Source organism: Pocillopora damicornis, chromosome 4 (genome assembly GCF_964200805.1).
Source record: "Pocillopora damicornis chromosome 4, jaPocDami1.2, whole genome shotgun sequence".
Lineage (NCBI taxonomy): Eukaryota > Metazoa > Cnidaria > Anthozoa > Scleractinia > Pocilloporidae > Pocillopora > Pocillopora damicornis.
In genome coordinates, this window is record NC_142673.1 from 12,230,234 (window position 1) to 12,253,972 (window position 23,739).

The following is a 23,739-nucleotide window of genomic DNA, read 5'->3' on the forward strand; positions in this document are numbered from 1 at the left end:
AATAACAACAAACCAAAGTGCTATAAGTAGGGACACATAAACTTTCGACCTTTTCGCTTGACGAAGACTGGCAGCATAGCAGTACAAACGTCGTGATCAATGCACAATTGATTAGCGTGAGTCTTACAACCCGAGACACGACAGTTATTTAAAAAAAAGAACGATTTTGCACATCCACCTATCCCTTTAACATTTTGGTAAACAGAAACCTGTATTAAGTGTGCACCTTTGTGAGGCCGTGTATCAAAGGTTGTGATAAATTGCGAGGTAACTACAAGGCTTACTTCTGTTTTCTAGTATGAAAATCTTTCATTATCTTCAGCCACTTAATGAAATTAATTACATGGAGCGTCTCTCTCGTTTCCATGGTGAATTGTTGGAAAGAAAGGTGATTACAATTATGGCTGGAAACAAGTTAGCCGTGCGTTTCGCTTGTTTTCCAACTGACATGCTTTACTATCGCAAAGTGTCCGTTTAACAGAGGTGTGGGTCACAAAATAGCCCACAGGGTCCAAGCCTATTTGGTGGAGGTGTCGTTGAATTCCGTGTTCACCATTCAAAAAGAGCGACTAAATTATTACCAAGGAAAAGTTCTGTTTATTTACAAAGATAATTCCAACAATATTTTACACAACGGCATTGGTAAAACCCTCCCTATTTACAATCTACATTCTCCACTACATTAGTCGACCGAAAATAATTTCAGGAACTCGTGTGTTACTTCTAGCTTTTCCAGGGATTTTGCTCCTGATGTACCATCTGCAGTTTGCGCCAAGTCTTCTGATTCGTTTTCAAAGCCATCTGCAAGAAGAACAACGAAACAATAAATGAGAAAGTGGAGCCAAGGTAATGAGAATATGACACGCATTTCCAAGGATTGCTAAAGTCGTTGGACAAAGATTTAAGTGACAAGACAGGAGCATTGATTCTCAGCTAGGAAACAAATCTTATGCACTGATGGTTGAAAACTATTCACCGAAATGGAAGGGAATAGTTGTTTTAGTTCACAGAGAGGTACTATAGCACAAAAAGATTACTTTAAAACATTTAATTACTTCAACGATTACAATATTTTCGGGCACAAAACTGCGCGAGTTGGTCAGGGGTGAATAGCATATATTTGGTGTTTGAGTAGCTAATCAGAGCGTGCTTTCGACGCTATCCACTGTTTTAGTATATTCTGACAACAAAAATCCCGTGAAAATGCTACAAAAAGCATGGAAATATCAACATACTCACCCGTGCTATTTCCACCTTTCTCTCCCACATGTGAACCTGTAAAATGTAACATACCATTTATGATCAAAACTTCATACTTTGGAAAAACCTGTTTTTTTGGTGGTCTAACATAACAATTAAAGTTTCATTGTGAAAAAAACACTAAATCAAACAAAGAAAGCAGTCTTTAACCTAATCAACTACCTGATCATTCTATTAGACGAGTGAAGGGGTGTCCTTTAAACGCTTTAAGAAAACATTTGATTTGTTTGACAACCTTTGCTTTAGGGATAAAAGGAAGTTCATGCTTAGTGATGCTCTTGAATAGTCCATTTCACAATCATGTGCTTCTTTGCCAAGCCTTTGAACCATAGTAAGGCTGAGGGGGACCTCAATATTATAGAGATGGGGAACTTGCATAACAAGAGAGCCATTAACCATGAAAAACAGCTTGGTCTATATCATAACAAGGTTACCTCCAGCCAAAATCCTATTCAAGGGTTTTATGACAAGAAAAAAACTGAAAATGGACCACACACACAAAACTGGTTAGCAAACAAAGTATGGGAACTTACAGTTTTGTTGAGTTCGTACAGGTCTGCTCGTTCAGTAACGTAATCCAAAACCTAAAAGACAATGCATTGTGAGATTATATTAGCTTCACATCATATGCACAGCAGCTGTATCAACTTGACAGAGGTTACAACAGTGAATACTCACATCAGGTACTTTGTAGTCTGCAAGTTGTTGTTTCAACTTTGAGTTTAATGTCTCTGCTTTTGTTCGCTCCTTAAAATTAAGAACATGTAAGTTAAAAAAAAATTGCATTTGGATATGCTGTGAAGTTGGGTTTGATAGAGAAGGAGAAATAATCTTCTTTTTCGGTTAGAGTGAAAGTCATTAGAAAACTTCACAGAGTCATTAGGAAATTTCAACACTTTCAAGATACCCTGTTCATTACCAGGGGCATACTTGAAGAGCCTGGGGTTAAAGTGAGTGAGAGCTAAAATTCCAAACAGAAACCAGGCTCTACTGTTTTGCTGGAAGTATAAAAAAAATTTACACTGATAAAACATCATCTGAGTGCTTCTGCTGTAAATGGCCTTTTTTTTTTGGTAGTTGTCCACCTCAATTATTCCCAAACCAGAAGCCCTTAAAAGAAAGAAAGAAAAAAAAGACTAAAAAACACACAGGCAAATGAGCAACTGAAGAGAGCAAGTACCTTTTCAACCATATGTGTTTCCGTATCAATCTTAGATAGCAGCTCATTTCTTTGCTGAATTTCCAGTTTTAACCTTGAGGACTCCATTGTCAGGGTGTGTAACTTTTTCTTGTATGTGTTGAGAATTTGTTGTACATTGCCATCCATAAGTTTAAGTCTAAGTAGATCTTGATTTTTTTCATCAATCTTTTCAAGGTATTGTTGGTTTTCAATTTTCAATTGATTGAAGTCCACTTCATGTAGAACTTCGCCCATTTCTTCTTTCTGGAATAACAAACACACTCAGTTCATTTCAACGAAAAAAAATGCATCTCCTCATATGTGTAAAATATTTATCACAGACCTGCTTTAGTTGCATGTGCAGTTTCCTCTTCTGAACCTTCAGTGTGGAGTTTTTAAGTCTCAACTTCTCGATTGTAGTATCCTAGAAAAGCAACATTTGGATATTCAGTTGAAGAATCTCTATATCCACTCAAAATACATTGGTCAATAGGTGGCAACAAGTTTGAAATCAGAGTATCTAAATGACTCTGGGGTAGCAAAGCAAGCCCAGAGTTCAAAGTTGTTCTTCTCAATGTTTACAAAAACTAACATAGGTATATTGTATGAGGTCCACAATACATGCACACACTTCAACAAAATGTAGAAAAAGTTCAGATATAGCAAAAGAGTTTCCATTGTTCATAAAACTCTAGCTGGTGTATTTAGTGATACACCTGCAAGTACATTTTTGCTAAGAAAAAATCAAATTCTCATGGACTAACCCTCGCTCTCAGTTTATCTTCAATGTATCTTGTGACTCTCTCTGCAATAACTTTATTGGTTCTCTGCCAAATAGAAATAAAAGAACAAGTCATTCAGGATTTGTAAAATGTAAAAGAACTGCTTGGATCTAATTGATTAAGCTTTCTCCAATTCTAACAAACACACGCACATAAACACAGTACCTGGTTGACAGCTCCTTTGACAACATCTCTCTCAAATTCATAAGAGGCCTTCTTAATTTCAGCACTTCGAATATCTGCCTCTTCCATGACAGCCTTAAAGCCAAAAAATATGGTAACGTTATGATCTCCCCTTCCTGTTTTATTACAGTTTAAAGAATTTCCATATGTTTCCTTTGATGCAACATCCTTCATGAGACTATTTTAAACTATTACATTGACTACCTCCCATTTGCCTTGCAAGTTCCCATTCATAGAAGTGCTTCTGCAGTATCCCAGGATTTTCACTGGTTGGAATGCCATTCAAGACACACTTTTGTTCAGTTAGTTCTCCTTTTAAATCATAAAATACATTACTTTCCATGGCTCTTTTTTCAGTTGATGTTTACTATGAATTCTGGTAGAGAGGTCAGTCTCAAAAGTGCCAACAATCATATAATGAAGGCATTCCTTTTCTATTTTTGTTTCCACAACTTTCAATGATCCACATTAAAATTTCAAGGTCCAGGGGGCCTTCAATGACATATGAAAAACCCTGTATTGCAAGATACACATACCCGGAAGTTATCAAGGATCTTTTCAGATTCATCCCTGCGTTTCTCAATGTCATCTCTAAGTTCTTCCAGTTCACGCTGGGCAATGTCACATTTCTGCTCTGCATTTAATTTCAAATGCCTTTGGGGTGGGAAATTTGTTACATATAAAAATTAGTTTGTTTTTCAAACACTTTTCATAAAATCATCAAAACAGCTTCTTACACAACTAACAAAGGATCAAAAACATTCAAACAAGTCTTTAAAAACCTTAGGAGTCTATGTTATGGGTTAGAAGGGAATTCAGGTCAAATTGATTTCAAACTGTGTTGATTTGTAAGTTTCTTTTTTTTTAAGAACCACAACAATGTATTGCAAACAAAGTGAAATAAAAACTAGTCAGACTAGTTTATGAATTATGGTCAACTTGCCGATGGTCCAACTCGCCAACGCCAATGTATAAAATCTAGTAGAGATGTCGGTGAGTTGGTCCTCAATCCAATACAACTTATTAGAAGTTAAACATACAGAAAAGTAAACGATATTTAGTAAAAAACACTGGTGAACATTGGTGAACATCAAACAGAAGCCTAAACATTGGTGAACATTGGTGAACATCACCAATGACTATAACAGCTTAAGACGCAAACGAGTTATCTCGTTCACGTCCAAAGCAGATATAGTATATATATATATTATATATTGTATATATAATATATATATATATATATATATATATATATATATATATATCTCATGTCAATCTGTCTTATTTATTTAAGTCAAGTCGCTTGGTAAAAAGTCAACGCACAAACAGTGTTGTTGTCACACAATAATTATCTTGTTCGCGTCTGAAGCGGATATAGTCATTGGCGAGGGACAATTAGGGTAAAGATCTTGTCTAGAAAGCCAAGTTTTCTTTAAAAAATCTGAGCAATTGACATGATGAGTCTTTACGGTGTTGTTGTCACACAATAGCTCGTTTGTGTCTGAAGCGGATATAGTCATTGGCGATGTTAACTTTGCTTTTTCGCCTTGAGATCCTTATAAACTTTGTTGCAAATAAAAAGAATTGAATTTTACTAAAGATCTTGTCTAAAAAGCCAAGTTTCTTTAAAAAATCTGAGTGATTGACTTGATGAGTCTTTACGGTGTTGTTGTCGCACAATTATAAACTTGTTCGCGACTTAAGCTGTTATAGTCATTGGTGATGTTCACCAATGTTTAAGCTTCTGTTTGATGTTCACCAATGTTCACCAGTGTTTTTTTACTAAATATCGTTTAATTTTCTGTATGTTTAACTTCTAATAAGTTGTATTGGATTGAGGACCAACTCGCCAACGTCTCTACCCGATTTTATACGTCGGCAAGTTGGCTTCGGCGAGTTGACTGGATACCCTATTTTATTATCAAGAGGGTAAGTTTCTAGAGGAACTGTGGTGCTGCATCGGTGGGAGAGTATAACATGGTAATCGAGTATTATCAACTGAGTTGATAATGTAAATTGGCCACTATAAAGAGTTTAGAAGCTGACCTCTTTATGGTAGCCAATTTACGTCATCAACTCAGTTGATAATACTAAATTAACCCTTTTTTGTAATCATTTTGAATTGAATTTATACTACAACATTTCTATTGGGAAAAGGAATAATGCATTGCAAATATCATATTTTCCTTTGCTTGTTTGTACATTAATTTTATTAATTCTCTTACCTGTCTAATGATGGTCCTCTTGATCTTGATCTCTTTCTCAGTCCTCTATGACTTTGTTCAATCACAGGTTGGGTTGGGCCTTGAGTAGCTTCAATGAAACATTTGATTATGTGCTTACTGGAACATTTCTAGTAAACTTACTATTTAATTGCAATGTAAATCTCTATCAGCATGATTTTAGCACATAACACTGATCAAAATAATTGCTTACACCTTCCCCTGTATCAAACACCAAGGAATAATCAAAGATGAGAGGAAGAGAAACAAAATTTTTTTACAACTTACTGGCTTGCTGGAGTCCAATGTCCTTCGGATCAACTCTCTTGAGGTATTTTTCAAACATCGTAGTCTCGTTTTTGAGAACGTCATTGGCATGTCTAAAAAGGACCATATCGCGGTTAATCGAGATTTTAGTACTGGCAGTAGTCAGAATTATTCGCAAAATGTAACTTGATAAACAACCCCCTTCGAATCAACAATTACACCAAGTTAATCTAAAACTATCCTTTTAATTCTCACTCTTCCATGCTTTGCCTCTTTCTTGTTGTCACCATTTATCACAATGAGCATTTTTCTACTTGTTATATATCCAACTTCCAACGCTTTGTACATTAATTAACTGAAAATGACAGAAGTTTCTGTCGAAACATGTTTTACAAACTTAAAAGTTTTGTCGTTTACTTCCAATTCTTAACTTGATAAACAAAGTAAATTTTACTAAAAAGACAAGAGCAACTTTTTTGCGAGACAGTAATGAACATGGTGATAGAACCTTACATTTTGCCCGTTAGAGACCACCAAACAAAGTTGCAACAAATGCTACATACAAGTAAGCAAGCTGAAGACTTATGACCAAAGTCAGTTATACCTTTGTTCCATTTATTCTCTAAACATCCATCCTCCGAATTTAAAATAATCACTTCAGAGCTTGTCTTGTACTTACATTGTTTCCTGAACAAGATTGTAAAGTTCTTCGTCGGTGAGTTCCGCCAAAGGCTCTTCATCGTGATCCAAAGAACTACTAACATCCACATCGGACATCGCCATCTTAATTTCCTTTCCGTTGCTACGACGAGACGTTACCATGGCAAACATACAGCCCATGCAACCGAGGCTGGGTCTGTACATGGGCATGGGATCGAGGCAGAACGTTTCTAAACGTTTGGCGGCCATCTCTGAGGTTTTCAAGGAGTTGGTAATTTTTGCAATCCGGTTGCATCTGGTAACTTCAGCTTGTAACCATGAAACTTGTTAGGTGAGCCGACTACGAATTTAGCGGTGCCTTTTTACAAGGTCGCACAATATTGCTTGCTCTATAACTATAATGATTATCTTCATTTGGCGTCTTCTCCTTAAAAGGTTTTTGATGAAACTAAGCCATGAAACGGTGACAATCGAACTAAAAAATGGAACAGTTGTTCATGGAACTATCACAGGTGAGTATGAATGCAGCTAGAGCGCGATATACGTCTGTTTATGTTCTGCGGAGGCAAATAGCAAAGATATGTTCTTAGGTTGATCAGGAAGCTTACATTAATCATATGTAGACAACGTGGATTGAGCCTTAATCTCCTATTAGCTTGTATAAATCTAAATACATGTTCGCTTTTAAGTTAATTTTAACTCTCCTTAGCTCAGATACCTTGATTAAGCTGGCAGATCGTTTCCAGAGATAAATTTTACTAGTCATGTTTACGTGGGAAAGTTGTTGCCTAAGCTGAGTTTCCAATGCCTGGCATGGTTTTTATCTTTGTTTGGGTCATGACCTCAGCAATATCATGAAATTTTCCTTCTTACAAGCTTCAGAATTATTAATGTTTTCTCTGAAGTTCCCGTGCAAGGAGACATTTTCCTTAGTAACTGTTGTACGGGTGTCATAAGTTATCAAACAACAGACACAATGATATTTGTGGTTTGATGGTCCAGGTGAGGATAGTCCTGTTAAGGGTTTTCGTGACAGCAATATATGACTAAACAGTATGATCAGAGGTCACTATCAGAGTCAAGTAGAGTTTTGTCAGTAATGTGGTTGGCCAATTTCTCTAGTCATTTGGTAAGCTGGGGTTTCAAGATCCATCCAGGTTAAGGTGCTGGACTTGTTATCTGGTGGTCCTGGGATCAAGTCTTCCATCCTTGGCCACCCCAAGTTCAACTCCTCCACTGTGCAGTGTGGATAACTAACTGCCTGCCTCCTACCTGTTGGATTTTCGAGAACTTTATGTATATTTGCAATATTTGTTTTTCCCTCCATCATGTTTTAAAGTGCTTAAAGTGCTATATAAATTGTGAATTTATTTATCTAATTTTTTATCTGTGAATGTGGTTAGTACTATCAGCCAAATATTGAAGAGAGAGTTTGTCTTAGAGGTTGTTTGTAGGTTTGAAAAATACAGTTTTGTTGGGTTGATTGACTGATGTGTTGCAACTGTTTCTAGTTCCCATACCAGGACCATGTATCTTAAAAATCAACCACCACTTGTGGGTTCAAACTAGTAATTTTGATGAGATGTTGTTTTTTCCCTATAACTATAGGTGTGGATATGAGTATGAACACACACTTGAAGGCTGTGAAAATGACTATAAAGCACAAGGAACCAGTACAGTTAGAGTCACTGAGCATCAGGGGCAATAATATTCGCTACTTCATTCTCCCAGAAAGCTTACCATTAGACACACTTTTAGTTGATGATGCTCCCAAAGCTAAGGCTAAAAAGAAGGAAGCAGGTATGTTCTTGTTGTTTTATTACTTTACATTCCTTTTGTTAAGTGGTATTTGTAACAGCCATTCTAGGACTAATTCTTATGTTATACTGCATTAAAGAGAAAGGCTATGAGAATTTATGTTCCCCGCATTTTGCAGTGAAAGCTAATCATATAAATTTGTTAATTTTTTTTTGTAACATGGATATTTATTTCTGGTCCAAACAATGTTGCTTTGAATACACAAGTAAATGAGAAGTTAGGAGGAAAGAAAAATGAGGTCTGCATCTCTATATTGAAGTGCAGATCTGATTTTGGAATGTGAAGGTTAGAAAAAAGCTTTTAACTTGCTATATTTGCTTTAAATAGCTGCCAGAGGAAGAGGTCGTGCCACTAGTGGGAGAGGCAGAGGGCGTGGCAGAGGCAGGGGTAGAGGAAGAAGGTGATCTTACATTTAGATCACAAAGCTAAAACATTAACATCTAAAACTGGAGGATCCCTCAAGTTTCCAGTGGCTTTTTTTATTCTAAAAACTCTCCTAGAGATGCTTAGAATTATTAAATTGGATCTATGCTAAGGTGATGTCATTGACAATACTGCACTTTGTTAGTGATAGCAGCTTAAATTAAAATATTTTAGCATTCATAAAGCCACTGCAATGAGGCCATGAGGACCAGTCTTAACTACACTATTGTATAGAGCATAGGATTGTGGGATAGTGTGGCCTCAATCCAGAGGGATAGGATTTAACCTGATCTGCAGGAAAACAGGAGTTTGTTAAAAAAGAGAACAGTTTGCATGCAAGTTTTTTTGGTTTGTTAGTAAAATGTAAATAAACATTTTGAACTGATTACATGAGGTCTGTGTCTTCACTGACCAACCTGTTCTGTTGAACTGTTGAATCCAATAGACAGGATAATTTTTAAATTGATGACAGATGAAATGAAGCATTTCTTTATTACAAGTTGTGTGTTAGGAAGTGCTTCACAATTTATTGATCATATATGGATGACTGTCTTTTTCAAGTGCATTTGAGCCCTTGCCTACAAAGCTTAGAAATTATTAGTCCTTCTGTGGGAAATTATGAGGCTCCAAGTGACAGGAACTGGCAAGGGGTCTGTCTCTGATAAAGCAGATCTTTTGCTGACTTGTCTTGTATAAGGACTTAAACTTCCTTTCAGGGGAAGAAACTTTGGCCATAGGGTTAATAATGAGCTCCTGCTCACAGGCTAAAGTTTCGAGGATTACTACTTGTGGCTGTGAAGCTGTAGTAAATTTTTTATATAGACAATCTCCAATCAATTGAAGTGCAGTAAGGATTGTTTGATGTATAATTTTCTTTGTCCTCCACGTGGTTTTCACATAGAGATTAGTTTACCAAGGTCAGCTATACAAAGTTTCATCATTGGGGTTGATTTGGCAAGGAGTCCATTTATGGTAATTACCATGGGTTCTATGTGGAAATAGAAATGAGCAATAGGATATGGCCCGCCTGAGAAGGTGTGTTGTTTCAGCTTTAAGCAGCAAAATTACCCGGTGGGTGGAACGAAGAAAATGCTTATTTTAGAAGCCCTGTGACCTTTATATTCATTGAGTACAAGATCCTAGCAATGTAGGCAAGAGTTACTGTAGAAAGCACCATGAGTAGGGAAGAAGGACAGTGACTATTAAAATGAACTGCATAGAACGCAGAAAGGTGGCAAAAAAAGTCAGATACGGGTCAAAGAAGTACTCACTAGAGTATTTTGAAAAGGAAATTAACACGAAGTCGATAACCATAAAAACGGAAAAAAGTAGCATAGGGAACTCAAGAGAATCGCTAATGTCTTCTTTGTTTTACTGTACGTTTTCTGACGCTTTTTTAGACTCCATCGTCAACATTGTCTCTAAACTTCGAAATTAGTCCGCCACACGTACTACTTTTTCTTGCGTGCGATCAGAGCGGGCAATCCCGAGCGGGAAAGATGAACCCTCTTACCCGCACGGTAGCTAATTAGAACACAGGATCCTCGTATCGCCCACGGGCACTGTCAGCGATATAATAAATAGTACATCCTGGAAGTATGAGGATTACTTAAGGACTGGGCTATTACCAAGGGAATTGGCTCTTATTTGTGCACTCAGGCTCGAGATGAGGCGTAAACTGTACAAGAACTCCCTTTTATTTTCAAACCCTAACACGTGACACTTCACCAAAGGAGAACTGTCCTTTGGTTGACTTTTTGGTCTTTATTACCAACCTGTACCAGAAAGTACTGGAACAGAGTAAGCTAACGCATCGTTAACTTTGTTGATCTACTGCAACCTAATTAATTGTATTTACATCGATTAACATGTAAAGCAAGTACCCCAAGTACACAATCTAACCCACTATAACCGGGACTGTAGTTAGTCTACTTGGATCTGATTAGTGGTGATCAAGGCATACATTATTAAGCTTGGCAGGTTGCAATCCTAATTTTTCCTATCCTTAGGGGTTTAGAACTTCACTTTCAGCAATATAGCCTTTCTATTAGCAATATTTGTTTCAATTACCCTTACCTATCCTTGGTTCTAAATTTAATAGGATTCTACTAGAATTTTGTCAATATTATCCTATGCACGCGAACCATGCAATCAGATAAATTTAAGTATGAGGCCATTTTAGCAGTTACATAAGGAAATGGAAAAATGATTCTGAGTCACTCTCTTTTTTAGGAATTTCGTAATATAAACTCGCATAGCTAACAGCAACGTTTACAACTGAGGTCTGTATTCAGAGCGCACGCCTCCTAAGAGCCTAAGACACTCATCCCAAATACTCTCCAGGAGAAAGTATGCCGAGAATCAAACTGGTGTAAACATACGCTCTGTTTTGAAAGTATGGGCCGATACCGGGTTTTTCGACATTAATATCGACCCTGTGGTGTTATCTAGTTTATGAGCAGGTCAGGCGATCTTTCCGAACCAAATACAAGGTTGTCTCGCACTGAAAATATTGATTTGTGTCTTATGTCCTATTATTGCATGAGCACCACAAACAAACAAGTCGATGATTAAAATCTTAATTTACCAATGTTCATTATCCCTTAACACACCACTCGCAAGCACGCAACTAACATTCGAGAAACCGCACACGACAGTGCTCTTTGCCTTTAGGTGATGACCCGAAATAACGCAGGCTCAGGAAGACGTCAAGTATCGTCATTGATAATTCTTGCAGTAACGATATTTTCGGATCCTCCTGTATCGGCCCATCCTTACAGCCTTGTGTTTCAGTCCAACAGAAAGATGAAAGGAAATGTATATTCTTCAGCTACATTTAGTTTTGGATTTCTGAAATAACTTCAAGAAAATTCTTTTTTTTTCACAACTATGAAATACAAGAAAGGCGGAAATCTTTTCAGTTTTTCACAAGTCTCCACAGTTTCCCGCCCAGCCAGCTGAACTAAAGAAACTAGATTTCGAGGTATCAGTTCAAGTTGTGTGCTGCTTTTCATACAACATTTTATAGACAGAGAGGAGGGAACTTTTCTCATCAAGAAATCTTCCTTTCTCTCGATTGGCATTTTTCCATTAAAAACACCCACCTCAAACACCCACCTCAAACTCCAAGACCTTCTGAAGTGCAAAATGGTCTGACCCAGCTATCGACAATTTTTCCATCCATTGATTTGAATTATCTAATTTATCCTACACCTCTATTTATCTTCGCCCGTTCTGCAGTTTTGGCTTATACGAAGACATGTACGCGCAGCTATTATTTACTCACTGATCAACATTTATACAAAAGCAAAAATCCAGCTTAGTTAAACTCGGCCTCATTCTAAACACTATACCATATATTTTACACGTGTAAATAAGATTCATAAAAAATATTCCGACAATTTAACTACCTTTCTTTCTTTAACTTGTTCTTCTTAGTTTTAAGATATTCTACATAAGACTTGCCAGCACCTCGTCTACCAAAAGTTCGAAGATAATTACTATATGCATTGTATTGTAAAGGATTACGGTACAGTGTGGTCTGTCTCCAAGCCACCGGTTGATAAGCCAGTTGGTCGTTAGTTTGTGCTACTGCAGGGTTATTCACTTGCGTAACGTATCCTCTTGGATTTGCAGGAGCCGCATAGTGATAATAATTAGCTACCTGATTCTGATGGTAGTTAGCTGGAACATAGTTGCCGTGAAGAGGTTGTATGGGCGAGAAAAGGGCTTCCTTGGATGGTAGCTGAGGGTGTATGTTAGCTTGCTGGTCTGGTGTGAAGGTGTTTTGTGTTTGTCCTACTTCTTTATTGTTCGACATAAATTGATTACTAGGTGTTTTAAGTTCTTGATGTAAAGGAACTACGGACTGGGGAGTAATTGTTAGAATGGCGGGGTTTGAAGATGTAGAAGTTGTGTAGGTTACCACTTGAGGTGCAATGTATTTCACAGGAGTAGGTGGAGAGGAAGTAAATGTGTAAGTCGGTCCGCTAGGAACTGCTTGGCGAAACTGTGGAGGTGACGGTGATTCGGGCACTGGAACCGAGTCACGTGGTTTTTCAGGGTGTTCAATGGGTTGATGATTGGGTTTTTGTTTGGTTCCATGTATAATAAGCTGCCACTCTGTTAGTAGGCCATGATTTGGTCTGTTATCTCCAAGGTCCTTTATCTCTAAGGTCCACGTTCCGCGTGGGTCCTCGCCCCATGCGTGCGTTGTCATGAAGGGCCACTTTGTGAAACCTTCGTCTGAGAGGTCCTCTTTTCTTGGTGACAGCAGGCAAGATTTAGTTCCCATGGGGGATGTCAAGTATACGACAAGGTCCCCTCGCCGTGTGTAGTCCAAGCTTAACATGAGTTGCACGTGTTCAAGGTAGCGAATCTCAGCAGCAGTTCCTGAACATCCATTCGAATGCATTGTTATCTTCAATGGCTCGTTGAATTTGATGGGTCTAGAAAGGCAAGCGTCGTAGGTTATCACTTTATACCGGTTTTGGGATTTTGAATTCCGTTTTTTGTTCTATAAATTTCCTTCGCTTTCTCTATTCGCTGCCTCAGTCATTAAGTAATTTCATTGGTTACTTTTTTCAATAAGCAAAATCAGTCGCTCCGTGCTTTTGTTTGCAAAACTTACTTGCGGTCCTGATTGATTTGTCCCCTACAAATGGTCTTCTCAGGTACAGTTTTAAACGTGTTGGGTTTTGCTAATTCCACGATCTTTTCAGCAACTAACAGTCCGAAACCAAATTTCCTATTGACGTGTAATCCGACTCCATTAGGGCTCCAATCCTGATCGTGCTTGAGTGGTTCCCAGTTTGATGTCCACACCACGATATGCTGCACGTCACGCCATGTCAGGCGAGGACTGTGGCAAAAATGTAACAAAATAACACTTGGGGAGGGTTCTCTATAGTTTGAACACTTTGGTTGAAACTCTTCTAAATGTTATAGTTTGTAAAAAAGGCTAGGATTACAGCGACAGACGGAGAAACTCGAGATAGACCGACAACCTTCATCTGACACGAAGATGAGATCTCGCTAGTTCATCACTTGATGACAAATTTGCTCCGTCCTTAACCTTTTGTACTGCTTTGTCAATAACCCTAGTTGGTGTTTGTTTGTCGTTGCAAACTTTAATTTCAAGGTTCTCTTCTGTTTTGATGAACTTGAAAAAACTGAGGATAAATTGGAGCTTGGTTCTCTCTCTTGAGTGTGTCTAAATTTAGACAGAATTTAGTGTGGCTATGGATTTGCATTGAAATATTGGAATGAACGCCCATATTTGGTGGTATAAGCTGCCAATTAGAATCAATCTGTTTTTTTCTCAACTAATCCAACGAAACCTCTAGTGCGCTCAATGTGAGAAATTTCCCTCGCTAATAATCGCTAATTCCACTTAAATTTTCCCCATCAGCAAGATTTCTAAAAGCCGTGAAACTAGCCAAGTGCAATAAACTTTACTTGACTTCCAGTGCAAGAGCTATAATTCCTGCTGCCAATGGAGCCGATGCAGAAGTTCCTGTATGTCTTTCGGTGCATTGGTTATGCAAATCTGTCGTGACCTGAAAATGAAAATGAAAACCATCGAGGGCTTGGAGTCTCTTAAATGACATGCTTTGACTATTATGGCTCAGTTTTTTGCAATTAACCGCTCCTTTTTCCGCCTGTTTGGATTAGCCCTGGAGACCTTTACATTTTTCATTGGAATAAATTATAAGACGAAAACCCGGTCATTCTACCGTTTACGATCAACAAGCAAAGCAAGCTCAGCAGACTGGACAGAGCTAAACCAACAACAGTGTTCTTGCAGATAAGATTTCCATTCTTGCAAAATCCCATTGAAGAATGATCGACTGCTACCATTGGCTTTTCCTGCTAAAATCGCTCTGTTTTATGCTCGCACTGTTTGGGAAAACCCGACATGGTAGTATACTTACGATTCGTTTCTCGCCGTGCGCTCCGCTACTGAATGTTGTCGCCAGTGTAGATGAACAGCTTTCTGAATACCAGGGTGACTCGCCATGATCGGAAGCAGAGCTGATCGACAGGGTGTATATACTGTCTGTGTAACCATCACAGTTGCAACTATCCTCGTGCCGACCTCCATTGCCTGACGCCCACACGAAAATAGAGCCCAGTCCGCCGCGACCCTATATCAAGTCACATACAAACAAGCCGTATTATCATACTTTCAACTCGCTATCTCTTTTCTGATTGGCCGAAAGCGTGCAGTGAATTTTTGAAATCAGCGCCTGGGACGTCATCTCGCTGAAAATTATACAATAATAATGTCAAGGACACTCAAGGTCACGGGTAGTCAAGTTCGCGCGCTTTGTGTTGCTCGCTGGTTTGTATATTTTTACACGTTTAGAAATAAATTATCACTTCCACTTGCTGACGGGACCAATTTTTTTTCATTCAATGTACAATAAAACAATTATTGGATTCGGTTTTTGTGATATCCAGAATAATCAAGGTCTCGATAAGGGTTATCAGCCGAAGCCTAAGACCTTGATTATCCTGGATATTACAAAAACCTTATCCAATAATTGTTTATAATCAGTGCTCCAATATCTCACAAGACTCTATCGACATATAACGCTGATGCACTCTGGTCGAGTAAAGGCTAAGTGATTTTGAGCTTAAGTTCACTTACGTCATGATTGTATGTTAGCAGCTAATGCTTCTCCTCCTTGCAACCAAATAACCTATGATTAGTTGGCTTGGAGATTCTGCAGATTTTTCGGATTGGGAGTGCCCAATTCGTATGTAACGTATCACCGTTTTCTATAATCGATGGAGGATTAGAAAGATAAGCCGCATCATGAGCTTTTGAGGAGCGACGTGAGACGTTAGAAGATTGTGATTGTAATGTAATTTTTTTGTTCTAAGTCGTTTACTATAGTCCATAATGACTGTTGTTATTTTGAGGAGCTATTGTGATGGTGATGCACAATACCTTTGTGATTCCATTTTCAAATGCAGCAGCAGCTAGAGTTCCAGGTCCTTCCACAGTGGCTCCGTCATCGCTAGGTCCCCAACTTGCAGAGTAGATGTCAATGAACTGGGGATTAAGACTCAATGACGCGGCTTCTACTTTGTCAGTCACTCGGCCGTCAAGCATGCGCACTCCTATAAAAATATACCATGCTATATGGATCAATTACGTATGGTGCGATAACGAAAATGTCACTGAAAGGCCAAAAACGTTCACAGATTATAATGAAGAGTTCTCCTACTTTATCATACTTAAATTTACACTTTTTTAAGAATTTCCCAGCTCTTCGCAATGATAAAGAAACTAGGCTTCCTGATAAAAAGCAGCAAAGGAAAAAAAAGTTATGCTCAACCAGTAATGCCGTTTTTTCTACCTCCTATCTTCGCATTGTAAGCCACGCCCACTCCACAAATGGTGTTGTTCGCCTGAGCAGCAACTTCCCCTGCACAGCGGGTGCCGTGTCTACAAAAGAAAGAAGTTAACGACATAAAGGCAGCTGTCCTCCCTTCAAGTTTTAAGCAGACTGTCTACAACCAGGTAAACACAATGCGGAAGTCATGCAATGATTGCGAGTGGAGTTGGGAATGACTTACTTATTTTCATTAGTAGGATCATAGCGAGGAAATGGGTCACCATCTTCTCCATTTACATCCCAACTGGCCTGCGGATCCTGTGGAGATCAAATTGACAGGATTCATTCATAGAAGTGCACATACTGAACCTAAAGATTTATAATTAGAGCTTTTTATCTATACATGCAGTTTGCACCTAACGTAAAACCGGCGAGTTTCACTTACATAGTTTCTGATGAGGTCCGTATGATTGTGTTCAATACCTGAAGAATGGCGAACAAAAGTAAAAAAAAAAGAAAAAAATGACGATCAGTCTTATTAACTGCAACACTGAGTTAGTCCATAACAAATAATAGCGGTACATCATTTCACACTTCATCGAGTACTTTTTGCATTCACTGAATCCTTGGAAACAAAAGCTTCAGAATGTCTTTTTTAGATCTGTTTTGTGAGATTTTGTTTAGCTGCAACAGAAACGATTTTCGCTGGACTCGTGAACACGGAAAGTCCGCTTACAAAAGATGTAGTTACTGTACTTATTCGTGGTAAAATTAAATAGCACTATGTAGTTAAGTGGAGGAAAAGTCTTTGTACCATCATCCAGAATTGTTACGACAACGCCTTTTCCTGTGATCCCTTGATTCCAAACAGGGAGAACATGCACATCTAAATCCAGATCCGCTCGTTTGTCATCCTGTCCAATAAAGATAAATTGGTCTGGTTAAGATCTAAGTCAAATGATTTTACCAGCATTTAAATATAAAGGTTTTGTCTGCGATTCAATCGAACTCAAGCGATTTCTCTGATTTGAAGAAGGGGTCAGCTGGGAGTGAAATATTTACGTTTTAATAAACTTGTCTTTCCAGAATCTTGCTGCACAAAAAAGCTGCACATACGGCCCCTATTCATTAGTCAAGTTCACGAAAAACCCCCTACAGATTTTAGATGAAGCCCACGTAGTTTAAGTCACAGCGAAGAAGCGGTTTCAACCTTGTTATGGTTTCGCTTACAAATGTTGCTTGAGATCACAGTATATTCTTTAAAATGACTGTAAAACAAGTTCTATACATCGGGAGAAACAAATGCTAACCACTTTAATGTTTCTATTTCTCACAATGTGCCATTTCGGAATTAATTACGTCACATGAATAATGAGGTAAGCTTCTATAGCAACTGTGGTGGTATAACAAGATAATTTGATTTCATCAACTGGGTTGATAATGTAAATTGCCACCGTGAAGAGTTTCTCAGGCTGAGCGTTAGGGCTAACAGTCGAAACATTACCTTCAGAATCTCTCTATGGTGGCCAATTTACATTGTCAACTCAGTTTAAACAAAATTATCCTGTATTACATCACACATTTGATACCATGTTTCCCAATGGGATCGTGCGGGTAAAAGTGGAAACTACAAAATATGACACAATCCAGAAGAGAGGCAAAAAAACTATTATTTTAAAATAATGAAGATGTATCCCTCTTTAATCTTTCAACTATATTATTGTATTATTCTTCGTGCTTAATTACCATTTTTGTCAAAAAATTTTCGTTTCACAAAATATCTCCAACCATTCCCTAGCAAATGGTTTCGGCAGTAACAGATTTCCTCTCGGTTAACTGATTAAAATCGATTTAAGTCAAAAGAGCTCACCAGATACCACTGTCCATCCCATAAGGGGTCTGTGAATCGAGGCAGGATCCCTCTGGCAACCATTCGGTCGTGAAAGTGACCTCTTTTGACGCGGATTTTCTCGTGTTGTTGTTCCGCCCAGATTACCTGCAAAACAAATTATGATTGTTTTGAAAACCTTGGCTGAGTCATAATATCACTTTGGTCATGATAAAACTTCACTACAAATAGAAATTTTAACTCCGAAATTGAATGATTCTTGCTTTACTCGCTAATGCAGTGAATTAACCATAATTTTTTTTAAGATTGAGCAACAAAACTATATCTATTTTTGTTAAAGTATTAAAATAATTCCGCTTCAGACTTTAATATTTTGAGGCTTTAAAAAAAAAGATGGTGGTACTAAATAGAAGAAAAATATCAATTTTTGTAAAGCATATTTCTGAGTATGGCGTGTTATTCATACTTATACAGTCAGACAGAATATCGCTATGTAATTGATTGTACAGGCACTTATCAATCAAATGGCGAATCTTACCTTTGGATCCTGTGTAAGTCGCTCTGTCCTCTCGTCTGCACTCCTGCGGGAACGATGTGGCAACTCTGCATGTTCTAAATGATAGAAGCCTTCCAAAGTACCAATCTGCAAATAATGAATTAAGGAAGATAAATGAATGAAAAAATATTTTCTCTTTCCCAATAAATCGAGTTTTTTTTGGTGAACCTTAGAAAAACTATGGACGGAATGTCAAATTGAGGCATTTATTTGACTAATTTCGATGATTACTACTTCAGAACATTTTATCAGGGATATGAAAAGTTTACTAAGTCATTGCTACGCTGCCGTTGCTAACTTTAAAAAGAATGTTTTACAATGTACTATGGTTTCAGTAGGTGGATTTTTCGATGATTAACCATCAATTTCCTCTTGGTTGTTATGAATGCCCTGCATTGTCGGCACCCCTTTTATACTAATAAGTAGACCTTAACAATAGTTTATTTTTGCAATTTTCATTCGGCGGAAGACGTAAAAATGAAATAAATCAATATAAACCTCTATTTTTGACGTTTAGGGTGCACATTAAATCCGAATTGTAGCAGAATGTTGTTGCAGCTTTCCGGATTTTGACAATAAGGACAATGGCGAAATTTTTGTTCTTCCAAAAATGTTCAGCTGTTTTAACAAAATCATTAGATCGTGGGCAAATGTCTCGAGGAAGAATGTAATTTGAAAACCTTTATTTTTTCGCACCAGGGTAACACTACTCAAGACTTGACGATGAATCAGTGTCAAGAATGTAGGTCGAAATTTGGTAATGAAGTCACCAGCAGAGTTCACTTAAAAATTGCTTCCGCCAGAAATAAATATCTTCGTTTCTTTCTAAATTTTGCATTTAGAGGAAGATGTTGAATCATGTCAGAGTTGTTAAGATAATGAATTGAATCAGTTGTTAACATATAGGAGAAACTTAGTTTTGTTTTAAACATGTGGTTCCATTCGTTGCTAAAGAGGGAAACATCGCTCCCGTAATCAACCAGCTCATAATATTTAATATCGGCTTTGTAGGGTGTGAAGACTTTGACGATGAATTTGTTGATATACAACACCGGATTTGCTTGAAAAATAATGGTATAGAGAGAACGAAGTGGGAGAAGGACAGATAAAATTCAGTATTAAACAAAACTTCATAGCGATTGGGAAAATATCGAGATTTGTTGACCGAGTTCGTTGTCTGACCTGCTGCCCGGTGGCCAGTGTTTGAGCCAGGCAGGCCAGAAAAAACATCATACTACAATTTATATTAAAAAACGACCGGCAAGTACTTGTAAATCCCGCAAAACAAGCAGTGAAAAGAACCCCGTGAAATCCATTCTTTACTTGGTACTTACTGGTTCAACTTTGTCAAATCCATGAGAACGAGCAATTCGTTTGGCAGCCTCAATTCCTCCCTCTACCTGTATTGCCCATCCGTTGGTGTAGACTTTTTCTCTGTTGTTTCCGGGCTTCTGGGCGTGTACGCTGTTCTGTTTGGGCCACGCAACGACGAAGACACATATTATTATCTTGGCGAGGCCCAAAGCCCGTACAACTCGAAACATCGCATCGCTCCCAACTTTTTCGTGAAAGAAATCTGACCGAGAGTCGATGGAAAACTCTGGCTATTTATTATTAACGGCAACGGATGTTTGGTTAGTTGCGGAGGTCATCTGTCGTACGACTGGCACCTGTCACTTACTGTTATAATCAATTGATCTCTATCCCCTTTGAGCCAATCACAACTTCTGACGTAAGGAGGAGAAAAGACTAAACTTAACGAGGACATGTGGACGATCGAACGTTCGATCGAATCTACTTGAGGTCGTAATGTAATGATCAAACATTCTGTGAAACAGTTATAATTTTTTTTTCCAATACCTCTCCTTTGAAACCATTTTAAATTAATCTAAAATGTTTCTGCGTTGTTTTCCTTCAGACTGATTATGATTTTGATCACGAATTAAGTGGGACGAATGTTGGAACATCTGCCAGGTTTTTCAAAATTCTGACCAAATTATTAGCATTGACGAAATGTAATTTGACGGCCACTTTGTTGCGCGTTTCCTTAGTTCGTTAGATAATTGGACATTCAGACTGTTTTTGAGAGCAAGATTCAAGGTAATGTGCATTCAATGAATGTCCTGAGGTGTGAAAATTAACAATGCAATGCACAAGAATAACTCAGCAAAGATGTTTTATAACCATGGATTATCACAGTGAATGGCTTGAATACTGAAGAGTCTGAAAGACACCGCACCACAAGGTTGAGCGTAGGTGTTACATTCTAATGCAGTACCTCTCATCTACATTTTATGACGGATTTCATATCAATATGGGAGTTATTTTGCGGTTAAAGTAAATGCGTTAAAACGGAAAGTTTGATGTCAAGAGATGTTTAGCCATGTTTGTCTGACGCACGAACTTGCGCTGGATAGAAAATGAAAAAGATTTAAAGAATGCGGTAAGCCGCGCTAATCTGATACTGTAAAAAGACTAATGTGGTACACATGGTGTACTGAGTAAGAGAATCCATTACCAAAGAGCTAAAGAACGGATGACAAGCGCGAGCCAACATCCTCTTTAGCTCATTTACAGATACACGAAGTACTGCCCTTGAGGCATCTATTTCACAAAGTAATGACCTTTTTCGCACTTAAGACGCAAAATCCGTGTGGACGAACAATTTTAGTTCTTCTGGTTATGCGTCTCTGGTATAGAGACGGCCACAAGAAGCTTTATACATCGAGACGAACTATCCTTCCCCTATTGCGTGGCCAATCTCACTTGCGCTCCGTCGTTCGATTAATGTAACCTAATGGAAAAATCACAACTATCTTGAAAACCTTATAAAGTTTCCCTTTTTCAATATCTTTCAGTTTATGTTATTACCAAACAGTACTAGACTGAAAATTGACTGAAGTATCAGTACGCAAAAAAATGCTTCATGAAAAGTCAAACTTGAAATTGTAAAAAGCGTAAGCAGCGTTCAAAAATACTGCTCCACTATGACGTTTTAAAGATGGTGAAATTCGTTGTATATGAATAAAGTGGTCGACCAGTGGTCAATAGGACCTTAGGCCAATCAGCTGACAGAATACTCAGCCTCGCCTAAAATCAACCTATATCATCAAGTATCTTTGCTCCGAGCTGTTATTGTGAAAGCATATAACTTGTTTACATAAGTATCACTTTTTACGCTGCTTTGTTGGTATCAATTACACCCTAAAGTTGCTTATTTACAACTTCTACATTCTATTTCATTCCAAGAGAATAAAACTCCGGCTATAGCCAAAGGATTGAAGGTTTCGTTCATCTACGAAGATGAAACGTTCTTTTGTTACTTCAACAAAACCGTTTGTTCTTCCCCTGTAAAACGTTGTTTTCGATTCACGCATTCTTAACCGATTTGTTGCACTGCCAAAAGTTTTGGCCGATTTTTGGGATGGAAAATCTTAACCGGTATTTAAACTGACTTCGATGTCAAGGTGATCGAATTTTCTGGTCATTGTAGCGAACAAGGATTATCATAATAGCTCCTTAGGAGATAGGTAGGACGTGCGCCCGTGATATGTTCTAATTCTTGTTGTTTACAGAATGGTTTACGGTTCAGTTGCTTGCGACACCAATGGGAATGATATTCGATGAGATTTTTCGTACTTTACTTTTCACTTGCGACAGGAGAATTAAAAGCATTATTTAAATTGTGCCTTAGAGGAGATAAAAAGTTTGCTCCAACAAGGAAAGCGAAGACGGAGAAATCCAACAACTTGAGGATACGAGTAGTGAAAATCTTGTTCCGGTATCAACTCTGCCAACCCCTGACGATTTTCAAACCGAGCGTAGACAGCGAAGAGCTATGATTCTGCACGAAAGAAACGACGGTTCAAATCATGACATAAAAAAAAACCAGGCAAGGCTGTGGGTGGACGTCGAACAATAACTCTAGAATATTAGAGTGGTTGTATGCCAAGCAATTTAAGTCTTAGGGTCTGGCAACTTGCGCTTTTTGTGGTCTTCGGCAGAATCGTTTAGCTTTCTTTACTTCAACCATGCACCTTTCTAAGATTTGTTCTGATTTTCGCTTTTCTTTGCCACCACCATTAATGATTCTTTACAAATATTTTAACTTGTCCATGTTGAAGTTCGAGAAATCTTCGCTCGGTGTGGTTTATTTCATTACCCTGGGTTTACATTTTTCGTGCTGTCGAAAGTCGAGTTCGCACTTAGCCTCGTTCTGGCGCTTTTTCTTCGGCACCAGATCTTTGACTTGTGAGAACTCGAAAATAGGCTATTTATAGTGCAAACTAGTCGCTGATCTCTCAAATCATTCTAAGCAGTCATATAAGCAGTGAAATCGGCACTCTTAATTCCCACGGTGTCAACGAACGCCTTTTATTCAACTAATGTAGTTTTATTTTTGTTTTTCTCGTTATCACGTTGTTAGCAAGAGCTTAGCTCCATATTCTGTATATAAAACACACACAACCCACAATTCTTCCATTCGCTCAGACGAAGGGCTAACGCTCGAAATACTAGCTCTAAAAACTCTACGGAGGCCAATTTACATTATCAACTCAGTTGATAAAATTAACTGTCTGTCTTGTTGTACCCCCCCCCCCCACCCCACCGACACAATACCACAGTTTGTTGAGAAACTTTTCCCTTTCTTTATTTGTTAGAGGTGAATTTAGGGGATTTTATCACTGCCTGATTTTAATAGGTGCGTAATATAGACTGAAGTTGGAGTCATTGTTCATTATTATGTGATTATTTCATTTTGTTTAAGTGACCTCTGTAACAGTTTTAGTGACGAAAATTCAGCTTATTTCACTAACGATCAGAAAACTGCGCGCGCAACATTAATTACTTGCGTTTATTTGACTAACCTCTGTGACGTCAATTGATTCAGACATATTCAAACCTTTCTCACAATTTGTGAATATGCCTTTTGTCACAGTGTGGCAGGCATTATTTACTGTTAGTGAAATAGCGAAACGCGTTTTAGAAAAACATGATATGGAAGATTATCCTTCAAGCGACGGGGTAGAGAAGGTACTACATCCTAATTTAACATTATCAGAGTTTTCGAAAAGCGAAAAAAAACCACTAAAATCGTCAGGGACCCTAGCAGTGAGATAGCCACTGTAAACACTTTCTCTTGTCACATGGGAAAACGAGATTGAACTCTTCGCGATTGGTTTAAGTTTTGAA

The 23,739-nt window shown here is 38.1% G+C and overlaps 3 protein-coding genes across 3 annotated transcripts; 1 reads left to right on the forward strand and 2 right to left on the reverse strand.

The window, feature by feature from the left end:
- Positions 1-577: 577 nt before the first annotated feature.
- LOC113668415 (cilia- and flagella-associated protein 263) lies at positions 578-6,818 on the reverse strand. The gene is made up of 12 exons (XM_027184309.2): positions 6,574-6,818; positions 5,916-6,007; positions 5,631-5,718; positions 3,942-4,059; positions 3,388-3,480; positions 3,205-3,267; positions 2,784-2,864; positions 2,441-2,704; positions 1,939-2,007; positions 1,794-1,844; positions 1,240-1,275; positions 578-801 (listed from the first exon to the last, which is right to left on the reverse strand). The coding sequence occupies exons 1-12, from the start codon at positions 6,801-6,803 to the stop codon at positions 724-726; spliced, it is 1,263 nt and encodes a 420-aa protein (XP_027040110.2). The 5' UTR covers positions 6,804-6,818; the 3' UTR covers positions 578-723.
- LOC113668423 (small nuclear ribonucleoprotein Sm D1) lies at positions 6,776-9,183 on the forward strand. Its single transcript, XM_027184322.2, has 4 exons — positions 6,776-6,885; positions 6,990-7,066; positions 8,163-8,354; positions 8,700-9,183. Exons 1-4 carry the CDS (start codon positions 6,872-6,874, stop codon positions 8,774-8,776), a joined length of 360 nt encoding a protein of 119 aa, XP_027040123.1. The 5' UTR covers positions 6,776-6,871; the 3' UTR covers positions 8,777-9,183.
- Positions 9,184-10,474: 1,291 nt separating this feature from the next.
- Positions 10,475-20,205, reverse strand: LOC113668359 (neuroendocrine convertase 1). Its single transcript, XM_027184248.2, has 12 exons — positions 19,881-20,205; positions 18,529-18,633; positions 18,012-18,137; positions 16,956-17,055; positions 16,587-16,624; positions 16,383-16,459; positions 16,163-16,251; positions 15,751-15,923; positions 14,729-14,941; positions 14,253-14,353; positions 13,426-13,656; positions 10,475-13,243 (listed from the first exon to the last, which is right to left on the reverse strand). Exons 1-12 carry the CDS (start codon positions 20,088-20,090, stop codon positions 12,202-12,204), a joined length of 2,505 nt encoding a protein of 834 aa, XP_027040049.2. The 5' UTR covers positions 20,091-20,205; the 3' UTR covers positions 10,475-12,201.
- Between the last annotated feature and the right edge of the window lie 3,534 nt (positions 20,206-23,739).